This window comes from Protopterus annectens, chromosome 13.part0, assembly GCF_019279795.1.
Source record: "Protopterus annectens isolate FY-2018-M chromosome 13.part0, PAN1.0, whole genome shotgun sequence".
Classification (NCBI taxonomy): domain Eukaryota; kingdom Metazoa; phylum Chordata; order Ceratodontiformes; family Protopteridae; genus Protopterus; species Protopterus annectens.
The window spans coordinates 26869047-26890989 of NC_056747.1; the positions used below are offsets into that span (position 1 = coordinate 26869047).

Sequence of the window (21943 nt, forward strand, 5' to 3'; positions counted from 1 at the left end):
AGATGTTTGTAGAGGGCGTCTGAGTACACCTCTGCATAGGAGTCTTTATTATCTGTGAGTGTGGGGGGTAAAAAAATGTTTTATACCATCTCTTAGTAGTCCAGAGTTTGCTTTGGAAAAGTTCTTTGTTTTTTTTTTTTGTTTTTTTTTGCTCCTGTGGGGGTGTCAGGTCCAATAGATAACTTCAGATGAGACAGTTTTATAGTTCACCCTTACCAGGGAAGGCATCACACAGGGTGGAGTGCAGTGACTCAACATGTTGGTGAGTCCTATTTCTATGATGTTTGAGCACCATGTGGCGTCCAGACTATCTGTTCCAAAGCATTTGAATTGACAAAGTCCAGGAATCTCTGAGCAAGCTTGTTTGTACTCGTGTATGTCACCCAGTTGATGGAAGGATAGTTGAAATCACCCATAACTAAGGTGTCAGGTTGTAAGGAGTGTGATTCCAGTAAGACCAGGTAGACGGTGTGCTTTCCTAGGTTCATGGTGGGAGACCTATAGCTAGCAATGATGTGGTAGGGTAGTCTACCTAGAGTTAATTGCACCTGAACTAGTTTGAGAGTCACACTGTTTGACTAAACTGGAGGGGTACGTGGCTTTAATGAAGATGAATACCCCATCAACCTTTGTTTTTCTTCAAGCTCATTTTGAGGTCTGAACATGTGGATGGTGCTGCAGCCTTGAATGGTGGGGCTGGTCTCCATAGCCTTGAACCATGTCTCAGTGACTACACAGAAGTCAATATCTTCCAAGGTGAGGAGTGCTTCCAGGGACTGCAGCTTCATGTTTAGACTTCTAGCATTAAACAGTACAATCTTGAGTTTGTCTCGGGTGTATATTGTTATGGCAGAAATGTTGTTGTTTTCACATTGCCTAAAAAGGCACTGTGGTGAAGGCAAGTGTCTTTGCTAGTATCCAAAAGTCTAGAGGAGACAGGTACAGATCATCTCTGGCAAAGCAGAATGGCCTCTCGACCATGTCATCCCATGCTGACAGATACTGGATCTCCTGGACTGACACCAACTTAAGCCAATTGTTGAAGTTGATCATTTTTTGATTATACTGTGGCATCCTAAATGAAGGTGGAATATTGCTTAGGGCTAGAGGCATATACCTACCTGGGAAACACAATCTGAGAGTTCAGTCATGTCTCTCTTCATATAGTCCAGAGAGGTACGTGTTAAGTAATTCACCTCAACATGAACTATGACCGAATCATAATGGTAATTGTCATTGAGTGACTTGAGTGCATGTGTGATCTGATGGATCCTGGCACCTGACAGGCTGTATTCCCATGTCCATCAGGCTGACTGGAGAAATGATGGGAAACTGTCTGTTTGTTATAGCAGGTTTTTACCCTATGAGCTGTTAAGGAAAGGATTAGGTTAGGATGACCAGTTTTTGTGTTCGGACTGTCAAGGTTTTTTCAATCGACGACTGTGGATGATGGGTCTGGCAATGCTGTTGAGGGCTGTGGATGATGGGTATGGTGATGCTGCTGTGGGCTGTAGATGATGGGTGTGGCGATGCTGCTGTGGGCTGTGGATGATGGGTGTGATGACACTACCAAAGGCTGTGGATGATGGGTATGTTAATGTGGTTGGCTGTGGATGATGGGTATGGTGACGCTATAGAGGGCTGTGGATGATGGGTGTGGTGACGCCACTGAGGGCTGTGGATGATGGGTGTGACGACACTACTGAGGGCTGTAGATAATGGGTGTGATGACACTGCTGAGGGCTGAGGATGATGGGTGTGGTGACGCCACTGAATGCTGTGGATAATGGATATGGTGATGCTGCTGTGGGCTGTGGATGATGGGTGTGGTGCCACTGCTGAGGGCTGTGGATGATGGGTGTGGTGACACTGCTGGCAGCTGTGGATGATGGGTGTGGCAACACTGCTGAGGGCTGTGGATGATGGGTATGGTGACGCTGCAGAGGCCTGTGGATGATGGGTGTGGCGACACTGCTGAGGGCTGTGGATGATGAGTGTGACAACGTTGCTGTGGATTATGGGTATGGTGACGCTGCTGAGGGCTGTGGATGATGGGTGTGGTGATGCTGCTGAGGGCTGTGGATGATGGGTGTGGCAACGCTGCTCAGTGTGCAGCTATGCTGCCTTTAGTGCAACAGAGAAGCTTGTGAGGGTTTCACTGACAGCTGTTTAGGGAAAAAATGTGTTTGAAAGCATTTGCATCTATACAGGGCAATACTAATCCCAGTTGCATGATACTAATCTATGAATAGGGAAGTACACAATGCACATTCCCCCAGCAATCCTCAACCGAGACAAAGCTAGATCCACACTCTTCTGCCACAAGGGTGCAGGGGAGCCCTTCTTAATTCGAGATGGCTAGTTTAGTGCTCAAGTGTAACAAAAACAGACTAGATTCAGCAGGTCTGAATCTGGACTATACTATCTAGCCTGAAGATACAGCTGTAAATAAGTGCAGAACAAATGTAGTGATCAGACACAATGCAGTTTAAACACACAGAATGTACTGATGTTCTTGATTTTCCTCTTAGATGCCTTGGATTACAACAAAATCACTCTGGCCTTCTGGCAAAAGACACCAAATGCCGAGCAGTTCTGCTTAATTGAGACCAAACCCATGCAAACACGAGGCTTAAATACAAGTGAAATTAAACATTTTTAATCTAATCTACCAGTAGGAAAGCACACGATGAACTTTCCTCCAGTGATCCCCAGCTGATTCAAGGCTGGATTCACAGTCTGTTGTGACAAGGGTGCAGGGAGCCTATTGATATTGTGACTTTAGGCCTAAAAATCGGGTTTTCTTTATAAAGGTGATATCGTTATTAACAAATAAATGAGTTTCTCTATTAAAATTCAAGATGAAGTTGAGCATTTGCCTTTTATAGTAGCAGTACATTCTAACAGTATTTCATTGTCAGTCCCTCTAGAAATTTAATGAGAAAATATGAAACCATTCTGAAGATACACACATTTATACAAACAAGCAAAAATAGTCCAAGACATTGCATACTTTGGGGCAGTCAGTTAAAAGTGCTGTAAAATAATAATATAGTCAACAACTACTTTATATGTTTTTCCTGTTGTTTGATACTGCCTAACTTCATAAAGGTCTTTATATTACATGCTAACTGAATAGTCAAGTCCGAGAAGTAAACCGAGTATATACATTGTCACAGAGTAGAGATATTAGGAAATGTGAGAGACAAAATGACGTCACTTTCTGAAACACTGACACTGTGTTAGGGTAATGATATTTTGTAATGTCCATGTTTAGAAGTTTTGTATCTTAGCCTCAGAATGATACCAAGTGAGATAACATGGAATGACTTCTCCTAACTTTGCTATAGTAAGTCAGATGTTATAGGGAATGGATTGACTGGAATTACTCTGCCCACAGAAAACTGATTTATTGCTTTTTTTTTTTTAATTTTCCCTGACATCTGATAGGTGGTATCACGGTACAATCAGCAGGGCCGATGCAGAAGGGCTCCTAACCTTGTGCAAGGAATCAAGCTACCTGGTGCGTAACAGCGAGACAAGCAGGAATGATTATTCTTTGTCTATCAGGTGAGTGGCTCTTTACCAACATCAGACTGACAGTGAAAAGGATAGCAACTAAGGTTTGACTGTAAATCCTACTGAAAAATGCTTGTCATCTACACAGGATACTGTAAAGCAAAGTACCTGTGTGCAGAGTGAATCCAAGATGGATAAGTTATTGCAAAGCCTTTCTCTTTCTTATGGTCACAGATAATATTGCTGTGTGCTGATTCAGTCTGTAATCCTTTAACACCTCACTGGGCACTTTTTGTTGATATATCTGCAAGCTTTTCTGCATTTACTGGTCACACAGGAACTGCAAAGGATACTTACACATGTTGTATTCTGGTGAATGCAGCCATGCTCTGGGAGACAACAGCAGCCACTGACAAAGTCCATTAATCAGAACAACTGGGCAGGGCATTATATGGGAATTGCCACCCTTCTAAAGTGCACTAAACCAACTCACTAACAAGCTGCAAATGACAAGACGTTAACGTTTTTCCATGTAGAGGAAGCAACAAATCCAAAAATCAGTATTGTTTTATAAATGTGTGGGAGCATCTTGGTGGAGTTGTTGTTGAGCTCAGAAATTCCTGAATTCATACATACTTGACAATGTCATGTTGTTAAAATTATTTTGGTTTGAAGTAACTTCAAACAATTTGAAAACATGCAAAATGGAAGAGTGAGTGTGTTTTCGGATAACAACCAGACAGGTAAATTAATACAGTCAGCCAATATGGGATATCTAACACTGAAACTGCAATAAAATACAATTATATTTAAATAAATGTGAACCTTATGATTTTACATGACATTTAAATATTTAAGACATAATTTTGCTTAACTATTAAAAATGTCAAAATCTGAGTAAAAGGCAATACTAAAGTTGTCTGTTCATGAGATTTTAAAATTTTGAAATTTTATGAGGATGCACAGAAAGTAAAAAAAAAAACAAAACACCACTAATAAATTTGATTTAGTATCAAAGACATTCATTAAATGTTTTTCTCTCTCTAATTGCATAAGTGACTTAATCAGAGCAAATAACAAAAGGGAATGCATTCCTTAAATAGACTATAAAATCATGTAACATTAGAATCAGTTAAAGCTGTAGAGTATACAATTAATATAAAACGCACAGTAGTATAAAATCAATAAAAACTATGTGCACTTAACTTAGCTAAATGGGTGCAGTTTTAATCAATTTCATTTTCTAGCGTGTTCATTCAAACATGGTGGATAAGCAGCATTTAAAAAACACTGCCAGCATTGTCCTTTGACTCATAGTCACCTTACCTTGAATTTAATTGAATGTTGTGTGAAGAACAGTACAAAGTATGCTTGGACGATGGATTACGTCGCCCTTATTACATATCGCACATTGTACAGTTTTTGTTATCATATGTGTTATAGCTGTAAACGTTTGGTAATGTCACATGGTTGTTGCAGACTATTTAAGGAATATGATGGTATTTTGTTTCATTTTTGTTTTTCAGCCCACCTGTTGTGGTCTTTTTATCCATTGTTTTTTTAGTTATATAAACATGCACAAAGAAAAAATATAAACAAATATTATTACAGCAAACATTGTGAGTGGCCAGTGCATACTATGTATGGCATTAGAAATTCCTTTGAGCTGTCTTTTGGTCTCCTAAGCTGTCTCATCAGTTTTTGTATAACTGTACAAGTGACTATACTCCCAGAAATCCTTACCTTTGAGGTATATAACCCCATTTTTTTTGTAAGATTCCTTCAGGTTATTAGTGACTCTAAAGTGAATGTGAATTATGTAAGCAAAGCTATCCACTGGTAGGAAAATAGTCTGTTTGATCACTGTGTGCCTGTATGTTGCATGTTTCTGCCCACTAAGTTACTAGTTACATATTCTGGGTTTTATATCAGTACAGAATCCCAATCCTGTGCATTCAAACTGATTGTGATAAATACCTACACTCTAATCTTCATGGGGTACATGACTGCCTACTTCAGAATTCCTGTGTTATATGTCTGTCTCTCTGAATTAATTAAAGCAACATGCTTAGTCATATTCCAGTTCAGATGTTACTTTACATAAATTTGCTTCACTGAGGTTTTTTTGGGGGGATAAAGGCCCCAAAATATGGACAATTTTTAAATATTACTGTTACAAACTTAGAAAGTTCATAGAACAGCAGGTTTTGTGTTAGCATGAATTTTCTGAAGGGTAGGAAGTCTGAAACTCAAATGTCTGTCATTATTTTCTAACTTCAGTATTTCATTTTACGCCATCATATCACTGAGAACTACATTTTCAGGCCATCAAACCCAGAAGATGGATGCCACAAGAGAGCAATTTAGTGCTATACCACTTGTAAGGAGAGGTTTGAATCCCTGGGTCTGTATTAGATAGTCGAAGTTCCGTGACTCAGAACACCTAATGGTTGAACCATTAAGTTCGAAGTTACAGAACTTTGACTATACAAAAAAAAAAAAAAACACAATGTACAAAACAATAACTTGTTGCTGCGCCCCCCCCCCACACCCCAGCTACTTAAATATACCAACTCCAAGATCGCACCACATTGAAGCTTACATAGATTTCCATTCAAATGCTTAAACTTTTACAAATTCAAATGTATGTTATCAACCATATGTAGTTCGAAATTGTAAAAGTTTGACTATGTTAATGGAACCCGAATCCCTGACCTGCATTGCAGCTTTTGGCTACATTCTGCATCAGTAAACATCATGTGGTGCATGGAGCAGTATGAGTATGTTCTGAAATCGAGGGAAAAAGATAAACATGTTAAGAACTTCCGTAACACAAGACTAGACCTTCGTAGTACTTAGGGGTGCTTAACAAAAGTTTAAGGACACCTAAAATCTGATCTCATGCTAGGGACTTAAAGTGGAGACTGGTGCTTGGTAAACAGCAGCAGCAGAAGGCAAAACAGCTTTTAAAAGATGTTACAACTTCACTGTGAGGCAACTGTAAACAGAACATGCGGCAGAATAAAGTCTCTAATCACCTTTAATTTATTATTTATTTGACATTTGCTGACCATGATAGTCCGACTGAGCTACGGCCCTTTTTCAGTGGAGGCCCGGGGAGGAAAACTTCACAGAAGCACACAAAAAGGTTACAAACCAGCATGAATAAAAACAATAATGAAGAAATAGAGGGAAGTAACGGCATCCACCGTGGTGCAGCGGTAGTGCTGTTGCCTCACAGCAAGAGGTTCTCCCGTTCGATTCTTGGCTGAAGTGCAGAGAGTGCCTTCTCTGTGGAGTCTGCATGTCCTCCCTGTGGTTGGATGGGTGTTCCAAAGACATGCATAAATGGGTGTCCCTTCGTTGAAGGTTGGACGTCGAGCAGGCGCCTCGGCATTCGTGAAAATCTACTGCCAATCATTAGTGGACCGAGGTTCCACTGTGGTGACCCCTAACCAGAAGAAAAGCCGAAAGACAAACAACAACTCAAATTGGTTACAAGAGTTTAGCCCATGTTCCAAAAAGTCAGCACCCTATGCCACTGTCCAGCAGGGATATATGTGGAATCCCAGGGGGGGTATTTTGTGTTCCCCATCCAGTTATCCAGGTTGCGCTTAAAAAGGTTTAATGAAGTATTCTGCTTTACGTGGAGAGGGAGTTTATTCCAGAAAAGTGGGAGTCTCTTGGACACTCAGCTTTCCCACCAAGTCCTATTGATGTCACAGACTAGGTTGAGGTCCTGCGTGTGTGTTACTTGAGTGGAGCTTGACTTGCGAATATGCAGCAGTTCCATCAGGGCAGGGGCTGAGATTGCTTTGTATGCCAGACAGAGTTCACCTCTGAGGAGTCTGTAAGATACTGAGTAGAGGGACAGGGCTTTTAGCCTATCTGCGTAGGGTAAATGTTTGAGGCCCTGGGTTTTCTTTGTGAGGAATCTCTGTGTTCTTTCAACCTGCTGCATGTGCTTTGTGAGTTATACGCCGAAAGGGGCATTGTACTCAATAATCAGTCTTATAAGGGAAGAATACAGGGATGTTATGACCACCTTGTCCCTTGATGAGGTGGGCCCTTTAGAAAGCTTTCCATACAATGGATGCAATATGGTGGTCAAAATTTAGTTTACTATCAACCTGGGTTTTTAAGTCCCTCACAAATGATTGCGTTCTTAGTGCCTTATTATCAATGTGATAATTTGTGGGGATGTCATTCTCCCCAAAGATGCATTTTTTGGCATTCAGTCTGAGGCCATGTTTCTGGCACCAGTCATTTGTTTGGGTGAAACCCTCTTGGAAGATGTTCACATCACTAGGGGAATTGATGACAGCACACAGCTTCCAGTTATCTGCAAACAAGGTGAGCCATAGCCCACTATATTTGGCCTGCACCTCTGAGAAGTATATCCCTAACAGCAGAGGCCCCAAGACCAATCCCTGGGGTACACCACTTGTTATGGGTCCACCACTTGAGGTGGCTTCCCCTATTTCCTTAGAGGGGTACCCACCAAGGACATCCTGGAAGCTGCCACATGGAGTTCAGTCCACACCATCACCAAATATTACCATCTGAACCTATTCTCAAAAGCTAGGACTGGGTTTGCCTCTGCTGTTCTGCAGAGCATGCTCACCCAATCTTAAGTTTCTATTAACCTTCCACCCTTTTCCTCAGCTTTGGGAATTTTCCCAATGGATAGGACTGCAGAAGTGAAACAAGAAGAACATAGCACAGTTGTGTACAGCAGTGAAACACAAAGAACATAGCACAGTTGTCTACACTCACCATAAATGTAGATGTTCGAGTGTGTTCACTGCTGCAGTCATGCTTTCCCTCCCTCCTTCCCCCTGATATCTGCTGTTCTTACAGAGACGCATATTTCTTTGGTGGTCTCTGCCCCAGGACTATTAATAATTAAAATTGGACTTCTTTGGTTGGTTAAGGCAAGAAAAACTGAGGTAATGGCATCACCTGCTCTCCTTTTATAGCTCTGATGATCTGACGTCAGCCAGCAACCGACAGCAGTCGATACACAAAACATTGACTCTGGTATTCGGACTGACTGAGGGTTACCACAGCATGGATAACCCAATGGTTAGGACTGCAGCAGTGAACATACTTGAACATCTACATTTATGGTGAGTGTACACAACTGTACTTTATGAATACTGCAACAGTGAATACACTCGAACACCTGCATTTATGGTGAGTGTACACAACTGTACTTTATGAATACTGCAACAGTGAATACACTCAAACATCTACATTTATGGTAAGTGCACACAACTGTACTTCATGAATACTGCGGCAGTGAATACACTCGAACATCTACATTTATGGTAAGTGTACATGACTGTACTTTATGAATACTGCAGCAGTGAATACACTTGAACATCTACATTTATGGAAAGTGTACACAACTGTACTTTATGAATACTGCAGCAGTGAACATATTCGAACATCTACATTTATGGTAAGTGTACACAACTGTACTTTATAAATACTGCAGCAGTGAATACACTTGAACATCTACATTTATGGTAAGTGTACACAACTGTACTTTATGAATACTGCAGCAGTGAACATACTCGAACATCTACATTTATGGTAAGTGTACATGACTGTACTTTATGAATACTGCAACAGTGAATACACTCAAACATCTACATTTATGGTAAGTGTACACAACTGTACTTTATGAATACTGCAACAGTGAATACACTCAAACATCTACATTTATGGTAAGTGTACACGACTGTACTTTCTGCAGAAACCTCAGCACATCCTGTCTAAACACACTAATCTCCTGCCACAGTGCTCCCTCCTCCAACCTTTCCGTTAAAGTAAAAGTACATCTGGTATCCAACACAAACTTAACTGTCCCGAACTACCACATTTGTTAAATAGGCCATTCTCATGCACTGCAAAATCTATATATATAACCAGTAAAGCATTCATAGCAACCGTACAATTATAGATTTAATGTAGGTCTAAGAGTTACATAATATTAGTTTCAGTTCTCTCACCCTAATATAGCAGACACTTCAAACAGAAGAACAATTTAAATTAGCTCCACTCCATACACTGCAATGTTCAGTTATTCCCCTTCACTAAAGCAGTTTCACTCCTTTCTAATATCTTACACTTCTTCCTGTTAAAATTCAAATTGTCCCTTCATGCTGCACTCGAGACCAAAAATATACCAGATTGTGTTCTCCTCGTTCTCCATTACAAACTCGACTCATCCCTTCAATTCCCTACTTTACAAATATTTAATATTACCTGTTAACCCACCACCACTTTTATTAATTATTATACTTAATTATTTTTGTCTTACTTCTGCTTTCTACCATGATCCAGCTAGTATTTCTTACTGCATTCTTTTTACAACTATCCAGTCTGTCCTCCTATCCTGCTCACACCCGCTATAGTTACATCTTCCTCCTTTACCACCATTTCTCCAGACCATTACAGCATCATCTTTTCACATTCCATCAACTCCAGACACATAAGCAACAAAGCCAATTGCACCCCTCTTACTTCGCTAGTAGCTTAAACTCTTACTTTTATACCGTTGCACCTCACAAATCCACATTTCTCTTAATGTTCTTCTTTTGGCTTTTCCCGGTTAGGGGTCACCACAGTGGATCTCCGGTCTGCTAATGATTGGCAGTAGATTTTTACTGTGCCGAGGTGCCAGCCCGTTGCCCAACCTTCAACGAAGGCATGCCCATTCACGGATGTCTTTCGAACGCCACTCAACCACGGGGTGGACATGCAGACTCCACACAGAAGTCGCTCCAGCCGAGAATCGAATGGGAGAACCTCTTGCTGAGAGGCAACAATGCTACCGCTGCACCACCGTGGCTTAAATACACATTTCTCTTAATACCTGGGGCAATTCATCCTAACCCATAATTCTGCTCTCAAGCTAATACTACAGTTCCTCTACCCCCATCATCAAACTCAATGACTTTCTACCATCAGCCTTTTTGCCTAGTTATACTCATGAGCATAAAATCCTAAGGTTAAAGACAATTGTACCATTTGCAATATAATACCTTCATCTCATGCCTGCTTACCAGCCTCTCCCTGACATTCTTATATTAACTGAATACAGGCTAATCTGTCATCATTATATGGTGAGGAAATCCTGCCCCAGGTTATAACATCCTCTAATTAGACTGCCCCAAGAGAAGAGCTGCAGGTGTGGCAATTATGTACTCAAAAAACTTAGAAATACACCTGTGCCATAAAGACATTCATCATTTCTCAAATGAAGAACTACAAGTTAACACTGCAAAAGTCCACTCTATATTCCTCCCAGCCAACAGTGTAGCCTACCTATACTTGAAAACATTATCTCATGGATTTCTACCAACATATCTCATTTTAGACGACATCTGTAATTTCAGCACCTCTACTACTGAATCCTCCTTCTTCAAATGTTTGTATTCTTTTTAATTTCTCTCAGCTAATTTCCACTCCCACTAGATTCAGTAATGCTTCAGACACTGGACGTATTCTTGACTGGATTCTAACAAACAGTCCTGATAAGAAAGTCTACTTGGGTACTTTGCAAATCTCCTAAAAGGATCAACACCTCATTGTTGCATTCATAATCGGTCTGCTTCCATAAACCGATCCTTTACAGTCTCATCAGAAATCGTTCTAGTTTTAGCAGAGATAGATTTATAGAGCCACTAAACATTTACAGTTGGAACACCTTTAAAATGCTCTACCTTAAGGAAGGTGCAGAGCATTTTATTTGGGTTTTCCCAAACATTCTTAATGTGCGTGCTGAAATCAGAAGATACCGAGTTAAACATTTGCTCTGTGGTTATCTTTAGCGAAAAAAACTCATGTTAACAAAAGGAATGGCCTTTCAAGCCAACAAAACTAATGTAACCCTCCAGACATGTGTGTGTGTATGTGTATGTATGTGTATATAGATATATATATATATATATATATATATATATATATATTTATCTTTTGTAGTCTAGCCACTTTTGCACACTGGATGCGAACGCTGAATTTAAAGAGCGTTCTGCTAGTGGAGCCTTCTTTCAGCTGTTATGAGCAAGGTTTACGGTAGTGCAATACGCACAGCTGATACATTAACAGTAATAGATTTTATCTACAGGTCTAACCCATAAAACTGAGCTGATGCTAAATCTAGTTTCAATGCTACTGTAACCAATTAGTTTGTATTGATTACTGCTCAGTCACTTAGGTTCTACTCACTGTCCCTGTAAACCGCTCTGTGAGGCTTATTATTTTCCTAACTCCTGTTTTACATGTTGATAGACCCCTAAGTCCTTTGTGCTACTATATCTAACTTTACTTAGCAAACCTGTGCAACCTTGAAAAGTATACTTTGGATGTTAACTGTGGATAATCTGTTTTTGTGATGCATTTTGAACTTGGTAGAGTTTTTTGTCTTAGGCTCACTATACTGCATTATCCTACTAATTAATTGCTAACCTGTGATATCACTAGATTAATATCATGTTGCTATAACTTGAATCTGATATAACTTATCATATTGTGATATAATCTAACATTTTTTCATCTCTGCTTTCTACCTATATATTATCTAGTACTGTTATTACTGTAAGCTTATGCACACTTGTCTCTTGTCTGCCTCCTACATAACATTTCACTTAGTTACATAATTTGTTTTTAACTTTCTCCCTTGCATATTCCAGCTTGTGATCCAGCCCATCCTGCTCTACCCTACTGAATTTTGCTCCCTACTCGAAGGCCACAATAAAGAAGCCTCAACTAAGGACATTCTTATCAAGTTTTAAAACTACCTTCGTTTCCCAGCAAGGAACTTGTCCTGGAAGTATGTGTTATTCCTAACCTTGTAATACTTCAGGTAGTAGATACCTACTGGTAGGTCGCAGTGTGCCTCCCTGCCAGGTTAGCCTGCAGCCAATACTCCCCTACCCACCCCTTTGGTGTCCTGTGAACAACCCTCCCCTCCCTATCTATTTCTATACTTCACTATCTCACTGTCAGCTGCCTCCTTCTTACTGATACTAAGACTGTGTTGCATTCTAGCTAACTGCCTTTCAGCTGCCTCCCCCTTACTGATACTACGACTGTGTTGCTTTTTCCCTAACTGCCCACCAACTGGCACTCCACAATCTTCCTACTGTCTCTTATACTCCTGCCACTCTCCTCCTCATCTCACCTACCTTGCTCCATTGCACCTCTTCTGCAACCCTCTCCCTTACTATCTCTCATTTGACTGCCTATCCACATTTTGTCTTCCACTTAGCTAACACCCATCTCAATCCTTCACATAACCTACTATCCTATCCAACTGCAATCCCTCCAAATCCATACCCATAACTGTACTTCTCAGACTATCTTTCCACCTACTACACATCTCAGTAAACTTACCTTCTGCTCTCTCTATTTTCTGATTGTTTTTTCACCACTCTTTCTCCTTCTCTGGGCTCTTCCCACTCCGTTCGCCCTACGGGCTCACTCCGCTCCCCTACCCTGCCCCCAATTCCCACCCACCCCCAGTGGTCCTACTTTTATACCTCATATTGACACACCCCTACCCAATCGGGTATAATCCCCTCTTTTGCCAACCCCTCCCTCTTATCTCATACCACACCCAAATTTCTCAGAACCCTCCTCCACACTACCTCTTAAAGTCTTAACACTACTTTCCTTTCTTCTTCCTTCTATTTTCCTTTATCTCTATCGGTTTCCCTAACCTACACTATGTGGACATTATCTCCCCCAATATACTTTCAAATAACTATCTGTTTAACACTCTTACCTCCTCTTGTGATTACTCATCTCCTATCCTCCTATGAACACCCACTCCCCTCTACTCTTGTGCTTCCCTCTAAGCACACCTCTACACCTAACTCACCTTCTACACCAACCACCTTAAATCTTCCTACCACACCTAACTACATATCTACCAAACACCACAAACTTGCTTACCCTAAGCTAAGTAAACAAAGAAATAAAAAATATATTGACATCCTACATAAACAGTCCCAGCTCCAATATTTCTTATTGTTTCAATCACTATTGGATGGGGACATTCACCCTAACCCTGGCCCAAATAGCACAAACACTAATAGTTACATTAAACAAGACAAAGCTTCTCCTATATCATCAAACACTTATACCAACTCTCTCACCATAGCTCATCTTAATATACGTAGCATTTGTAACAAGATCTCTCAACTCCATGCCCTTTTAGATGTTCACCATTTTGATATCTTATGTTTATCCGAAACTTGGCTAAAACCTACCATTAAGGATAATGAAATTACCCCTCCCGGGTATAATATCTTTAGAATGGACCGTAAAACCAAAAAGGGAGGTGGCGTAGCAATTCTGTACAAAGCACAACTACAAATTTGTATTATGAATCTTAACCTTACTCAGGACAGTAATGCAGAAGTAATCAGCTCAAAACTTCAAATCAACCCTAATAAAGCTATTAACATAATTTGTGTATATCTCCCCCTAAGAAATAACACTAACACTCTAGAATGCATCCTGAGCTTGCTGTCAAACAACCTCCCCCAAGAAACAGTAGTTCTAGGTGACTTTAACATTGATTGGAATTCTTTTAATAGTATAAACCCTACATCCCACATAAACCTATATGGTTTCTCTCAACTCATTAACTGTCCAACCAGAACTGATAAATCCAACAACCATGAATCTATTCTAGACTGGATTCTGATTAATACTCCCCAACAAACCTAACAGTCCGGTACCCTTCCAGATGATCTAACCGACCATTCTTTAACTTATGTCATTAGACACAAAATCAACCTAACCTTACCTGCCACACTTAAAACACTAAGAACAAAAAAGACTTTTAACTCAGAACATTTTCTAGCTGATGTAAAATATTGTAATTGGTCCTCATTGAAATATCTTCCCCTTAATGAAGCAGTAGATTACTTTAACTCTACATTCTTATCAATTCTAGACCAACATGCCCCAACTCGTACCATCAGAACCAAATCAAAAGTAGCACCCTGGCTAACTAATAATACTAGGCATAAAATCATTATTAGAAATAAATCATGGTCAAAATGGCGCACCACTAAAAATCAAACTGATCGCCAAAAATTTAGAGAGCTTAGAAACAGCACTAAAAGAGCTATCCTGACAGACAAAAAAAAAATATTACCTTCAGCTGCAGAACATCACTAACAAGGAACCTAAAAAATTCTGGGCCAGTATTAATAATCTTCTGTCTCCAGGTCACTCCATTACATCTAATCCCCAGGACTCTAACCCAGAAAACCCTAAACAAACAGCAAATGACTTCAACTCATTCTTCACAAACACTATCCAAACACTAGCTAGTCATCTATCTCCTGATACCTCAAATCTTCCTCCATCCACATTAAATCCACCTCCTACACTCCAATTACAACCAGTCTCTACCTCCTTTATCACATCATTGCTCCTAAAGTTAAAACCCACCACTCCCTCTGCAGACAAACTGCCTGCAGAATTCTTACAGATAGGTGCCAAAGCCTTAGCCTACCCTATTTCCATCCTGATCAATAGATCTATAAAGGAAGGAATCTTCCCCTCTATCTGGAAAATATCTCACATCATCCCACTACATAAAGGAGGAAACTCTAATGATTTCTCTAACTTTCGTCCAATAGCTCTCCTCTCACCAATCGCAAAAATCATGGAAAAATGTATTCACAAACAAGTACTAAATCACCTTCTCAACAACAACCTACTTTCTAACTGTCAGCATGGTTTCAGACCCTCACACAGTACCACTACTGCTTTACTCTCCTTCACTAACTCCATTAACATTAATCGTAACAACAACTATCATCCTCGGTCTTCATCGACCTATCCAAAGCTTTTGATATGGTGAATCATAAACTTTTACTACATATCCTACAATCACTGGCTCTTGATCATCTTGCCTTGTCCTGGTTTGCATATTACCTAGAAAATCGTCAGCAGGCAGTACTTTGGAAAAACTCACTTTCTAATCTTCTACCTATCTCCTTAGGTGTACCTCAAGGCTCTATCCTAGGCCCTTTGCTATTTTCTATCTTTATTAATGACCTTCAATCTGCTATCCCATATACTACCTGTATACAATATCACGGACGACTCAACTATAATCTGCTCTGCTAACTCTCATACAGAACTCCAGTCACTTACTCAAAAAGCTTTCAGTGCTGTAGAACAATGGTTCTCTTACCGCTGTCTACTCCTCAACCCCAAGAAAACAAAACTATTACTTTTTTCACCTACTCGTAAATCTACTCCACCTTACTTTACTCTTACGTCCACTGACGGAACACTCATCTCTCCTGACTTGACCACAAAACTATTAGGGATAACTATTGATAATAACCTCAACTTTGACTCTCACATCAACAACACCATAAAATTAGTTAATAAAAAAATAGGATCCCTTTACAGAATCAAACCTTTCCTAACACCCACAGCAAGGTCCACCATTGCTAGATCTCACCTAATCTCCACTCTTCTCTATGCTTCCCCCATTTACACTAATCTTTCCAAAACCAACATGAAGAAACTAGAAACATCCTATCATAACATAGCTCGATTCGCTATTGGATCTCCTTTTAGAACTCATCACTGCTTGAACCTAAAAGAACTAGGCTGGATTGAACTTCCTAACCAACTTGTACTTCAACAGATCTTAATTGCTTATAAGATTCTATATCAGCCAACCAACACACCAACACTTACTAGCCTTATTTCTCCATACAACAACCTGCAACAACTACGTTCCTCAAATAAACTTCTGATTAATATTACCAAACCTAACAATAATGCAGGTGTCAGTTTATTCTCCAACTCTGTTGGAAAAACATGGAATAAACTACCCTCTGATATCACTTCTTTAACCTCTTTTCAACTTTTCAAATATCAACTAAAGATTTATCTCAATAAACACTGGCTTTGCTCCTGCACTAATCCAGACTAATACCAACTCTTCTCTCTACCATTACCCTTGTTAACAAAAAAAAAACTTTATTTTTTATATTATCTGGTTAACTTGCTATGATGTCATGTGATCTTTTATGCCAATGTATTTTTTTATCTGATGATATTAATTGTTTTTACTTGCTATCTTTCTTATGTAACCATTTATGCCTTTTTGTAAAAGTGTACAACTGATGGAGCTTTTCTCCCCGGGCCTCTACTGAAAACGGACATATATCCAGTTGGACTAGCCCGGTCAACAAATGTAAAATAAATAAAATAAATAAAAAAATATACACACACACACATGGGTTCACTTTATAACATCGAAATACTGAAATGTCGAATTTCAGTATCTCGAAGCTATAAAGTCGAATGTTAAAAATAGCGAACGTTCATAATCGCGAATTTGACGTATGTTGAAAATATGTCGAATTCGCGGTTATGAAGTTGCGCTATGTAATGTCCGGGTTTGTGTTTTGTTGGTGCACGGTGCCGTGTTTGGATGTAGGTGTTATGTCAGGTAAGTGAGTGTTTTGTAAGGGTTCTGAGTGGGAGTTAGAGTGTGTGTGAGGGATTGGAGAATGTGCGTGTGTGAGTGAGCTTTTGTGTTGTGTTTGTGCGATCTCGGAGTTAGTATATATAAGTGGGGGGGTGCAGCCCCCCACATGGGGGATGCAGGGGGGCTTGCACCCCTACTTATGTTTGTGTGTGAGTTGTGTATGTGTGTTGTTTTTTTGTTTATGTTGTGATGTGGGTGTTGTGTTGTATGTTTAGTGTAGTGTGTGCGGTGTTTTCGGTTATGTGGTTTCGCGGTTTTTGTTTGTCGGTGTTTTGTGGATTCGGTTTTATAGTCTCGAGATACTGAAATTCGATATTTCAGCATTTCGAGGTTATAAAGTGAATCCATACACACACATACATATACATGTAGAGATATATAGATATATACACATAGATGTCAGAAACATCATTAAAATCACAGATTTGTATTGACAACCAAAAGGATTTTACTATCTTGAATAATGGTAGTGGGTAAAACTGATTTAATGTGTTACAGATAAGGCATCTCTGCAAAGAACTTGACTAAACTGACCATTTGGACACAGGAGAATAATATGCTGATTAATACATCAAAAACTAAACATGTGAGATTCGGCAGTTAAAGACTGAAGGTTGAATATTTAATACAGCAGATAGTGATTGAAACAGCAGACTCATTTTAGGACCTTGGTATACAGTTACATCTAGCCTTTGTTTTTTCTCCACATATCAACCGGTAATTAAAGTCTGGGAAATCCAAAATTATGAAATCCTTGTTTGTATGTTACATCAGACCCGAACTATTTATTTATTTATTGCAGTTTGTTAACCGGGGAAAGTCCAATGGGCCTAAATGAGTCTGTTTTCAGTGGAGGCCCGGGGAGAAAGCTCCAAACAGAGGAACAATATTTACAATATTCAGAAGTAAATAACACAAGCGCAACATTTTAAGATATTTACAGTAATAACTAATTAATGTTCAAGTAGTACAATTCATGTGCAAGTAGTACATCATATGTGGAGACAATAGAAGTAAACATCCAATGCCCGAGTTTAAATAGGAAAGGATAAAGAGAGGTGTAAGGCTTCAGGAAGGGTGAGAGCAGGAGCAATCCCGGAGAGATGAGAGTGGAGTAAGGTTTTAAAGTAAGGGGGAAGTGAGTTCCATAATCTAACCAGGGAGAAGGACAGTATGAGTTTCCCTGGGGAACGTAAAGGTTTGTAAAGTTCAAGAAGATTTTGATTAGTGGATCTTAGTGTAGGTGAGGTAGGTGGTGGATAGGAGTTGTTTGGATGAAAGAGAATGGTATTGTCTGTGACAATAATGCATTCCAAGCTTTTGATGTTTTTTTTTTTTAATATTAGTTTGTAAGTGGATGTCGAATTTTAGCTGGTCGTCCATAAGGACACCCAGAAGTTTTGCATGGGGACTATTTCAGTAGAGGTCTTGTTTTGACTGAGTATAGAGAGTGATGCTTTGTCCATAAGATTGTGTCTAGAAGGTGTGAAAATCATTATTTTGGATTTGGATGCATTAAGGGCTAGGTGGTTGTCTAGCATCCAGTATTCGGTGCAGGAGAAGGCCTCTTGAGTTAGGTTCATTAGTTGGGGAGAGTTTTGGTAGAGCAGATGATGGTAGAGTCATCTGCGTATTGGACGAGGTTAGCATTAGGGATGTTTTGGTAGAAGTCATTAATAAAAGTATTGAATAGTCAGGGACCCATTCTAGAGCCTTGAGGACCCCCTGTTAGAGTGCAGGAAAGAAGTAGTACACTTGTTCCCTAGCCTTGAGGACCCCTGTTAGAGTGCAGGAAAGAAGTAGTACACTTGTTCCCTAGCCTTGAGGACCCCTGTTAGAGTGCAGGAAAGAAGTAGTACACTTGTTCCCTAGCCTTGAGGACCCCTGTTAGAGTGCAGGAAAGAAGTAGTACACTTGTTCCCTAGCCTTGAGGACCCCTGTTAGAGTGCAGGAAAGAAGTAGTACACTTGTTCCCTAGCCTTGAGGACCCCTGTTAGAGTGCAGGAAAGAAGTAGTACACTTGTTCCCTAGCCTTGAGGACCCCTGTTAGAGCGCAGGAAAGAAGTAGTACACTTGTTCCCTAGCCTTGAGGACCCCTGTTAGAGCGCAGGAAAGAAGTAGTACACTTGTTCCCTAGCCTTGAGGACCCCTGTTAGAGTGCAGGAAAGAAGTAGTACACTTGTTCCCTAGCCTTGAGGACCCCTGTTAGAGCGCAGGAAAGAAGTAGTACACTTGTTCCCTAGCCTTGAGGACCCCTGTTAGAGTGCAGGAAAGAAGTAGTACACTTGTTCCCTAGCCTTGAGGACCCCTGTTAGAGCGCAGGAAAGAAGTAGTACACTTGTTCCCTAGCCTTGAGGACCCCTGTTAGAGCGCAGGAAAGAAGTAGTACACTTGTTCCCTAGCCTTGAGGACCCCTGTTAGAGCGCAGGAAAGAAGTAGTACACTTGTTCCCTAGCCTTGAGGACCCCTGTTAGAGTGCAGGAAAGAAGTAGTACACTTGTTCCCTAGCCTTGAGGACCCCTGTTAGAGTGCAGGAAAGAAGTAGTACACTTGTTCCCTAGCCTTGAGGACCCCTGTTAGAGCGCAGGAAAGAAGTAGTACACTTGTTCCCTAGCCTTGAGGACCCCTGTTAGAGTGCAGGAAAGAAGTAGTACACTTGTTCCCTAGCCTTGAGGACCCCTGTTAGAGTGCAGGAAAGAAGTAGTACACTTGTTCCCTAGCCTTGAGGACCCCTGTTAGAGTGCAGGAAAGAAGTAGTACACTTGTTCCCTAGCCTTGAGGACCCCCTGTTAGAGTGCAGGAAAGAAGTAGTACACTTGTTCCCTAGCCTTGAGGACCCCTGTTAGTGTGCAGGAAAGAAGTAGTACACTTGTTCCCTAGCCTTGAGGACCCCTGTTAGAGCGCAGGAAAGAAGTAGTACACTTGTTCCCTAGCCTTGAGGACCCCTGTTAGAGTGCAGGAAAGAAGTAGTACACTTGTTCCCTAGCCTTGAGGACCCCTGTTAGAGTGCAGGAAAGAAGTAGTACACTTGTTCCCTAGCCTTGAGGACCCCTGTTAGAGTGCAGGAAAGAAGTAGTACACTTGTTCCCTAGCCTTGAGGACCCCTGTTAGAGCGCAGGAAAGAAGTAGTACACTTGTTCCCTAGCCTTGAGGACCCCTGTTAGAGTGCAGGAAAGAAGTAGTACACTTGTTCCCTAGCCTTGAGGACCCCTGTTAGAGCGCAGGAAAGAAGTAGTACACTTGTTCCCTAGCCTTGAGGACCCCTGTTAGAGTGCAGGAAAGAAGTAGTACACTTGTTCCCTAGCCTTGAGGACCCCTGTTAGAGCGCAGGAAAGAAGTAGTACACTTGTTCCCTAGCCTTGAGGACCCCTGTTAGAGTGCAGGAAAGAAGTAGTACACTTGTTCCCTAGCCTTGAGGACCCCTGTTAGAGCGCAGGAAAGAAGTAGTACACTTGTTCCCTAGCCTTGAGGACCCCTGTTAGAGTGCAGGAAAGAAGTAGTACACTTGTTCCCTAGCCTTGAGGACCCCTGTTAGAGTGCAGGAAAGAAGTAGTACACTTGTTCCCTAGCCTTGAGGACCCCTGTTAGAGCGCAGGAAAGAAGTAGTACACTTGTTCCCTAGCCTTGAGGACCCCTGTTAGAGTGCAGGAAAGAAGTAGTACACTTGTTCCCTAGCCTTGAGGACCCCTGTTAGAGTGCAGGAAAGAAGTAGTACACTTGTTCCCTAGCCTTGAGGACCCCTGTTAGAGTGCAGGAAAGAAGTAGTACACTTGTTCCCTAGCCTTGAGGACCCCTGTTAGAGCGCAGGAAAGAAGTAGTACACTTGTTCCCTAGCCTTGAGGACCCCTGTTAGAGTGCAGGAAAGAAGTAGTACACTTGTTCCCTAGCCTTGAGGACCCCTGTTAGAGTGCAGGAAAGAAGTAGTACACTTGTTCCCTAGCCTTGAGGACCCCTGTTAGAGTGCAGGAAAGAAGTAGTACACTTGTTCCCTAGCCTTGAGGACCCCTGTTAGAGTGCAGGAAAGAAGTAGTACACTTGTTCCCTAGCCTTGAGGACCCCTGTTAGAGTGCAGGAAAGAAGTAGTACACTTGTTCCCTAGCCTTGAGGACCCCTGTTAGAGTGCAGGAAAGAAGTAGTACACTTGTTCCCTAGCCTTGAGGACCCCTGTTAGAGCGCAGGAAAGAAGTAGTACACTTGTTCCCTAGCCTTGAGGACCCCTGTTAGAGTGCAGGAAAGAAGTAGTACACTTGTTCCCTAGCCTTGAGGACCCCTGTTAGAGTGCAGGAAAGAAGTAGTACACTTGTTCCCTAGCCTTGAGGACCCCTGTTAGAGTGCAGGAAAGAAGTAGTACACTTGTTCCCTAGCCTTGAGGACCCTGTTAGAGCGCAGGAAAGAAGTAGTACACTTGTTCCCTAGCCTTGAGGACCCCTGTTAGAGTGCAGGAAAGAAGTAGTACACTTGTTCCCTAGCCTTGAGGACCCCTGTTAGAGCGCAGGAAAGAAGTAGTACACTTGTTCCCTAGCCTTGAGGACCCCTGTTAGAGTGCAGGAAAGAAGTAGTACACTTGTTCCCTAGCCTTGAGGACCCCTGTTAGAGCGCAGGAAAGAAGTAGTACACTTGTTCCCTAGCCTTGAGGACCCCTGTTAGAGTGCAGGAAAGAAGTAGTACACTTGTTCCCTAGCCTTGAGGACCCCTGTTAGAGTGCAGGAAAGAAGTAGTACACTTGTTCCCTAGCCTTGAGGACCCCTGTTAGAGCGCAGGAAAGAAGTAGTACACTTGTTCCCTAGCCTTGAGGACCCCTGTTAGAGCGCAGGAAAGAAGTAGTACACTTGTTCCCTAGCCTTGAGGACCCCTGTTAGAGTGCAGGAAAGAAGTAGT

General features: G+C 41.2%; 1 protein-coding gene across 1 annotated transcript in view; it reads left to right on the forward strand.

Moving 5' to 3' along the window:
• The window catches only part of LOC122817561 (SH2 domain-containing adapter protein F-like), a 457868-nt gene that overhangs the window by 85839 nt on the left and 350086 nt on the right, over positions 1–21943 (forward strand). The window contains exon 2 of the mRNA XM_044090597.1: positions 3451–3570. Within this exon, the coding sequence (XP_043946532.1) occupies positions 3451–3570 (120 nt within the window). The remainder of the gene's footprint in view (positions 1–3450; positions 3571–21943) is intronic.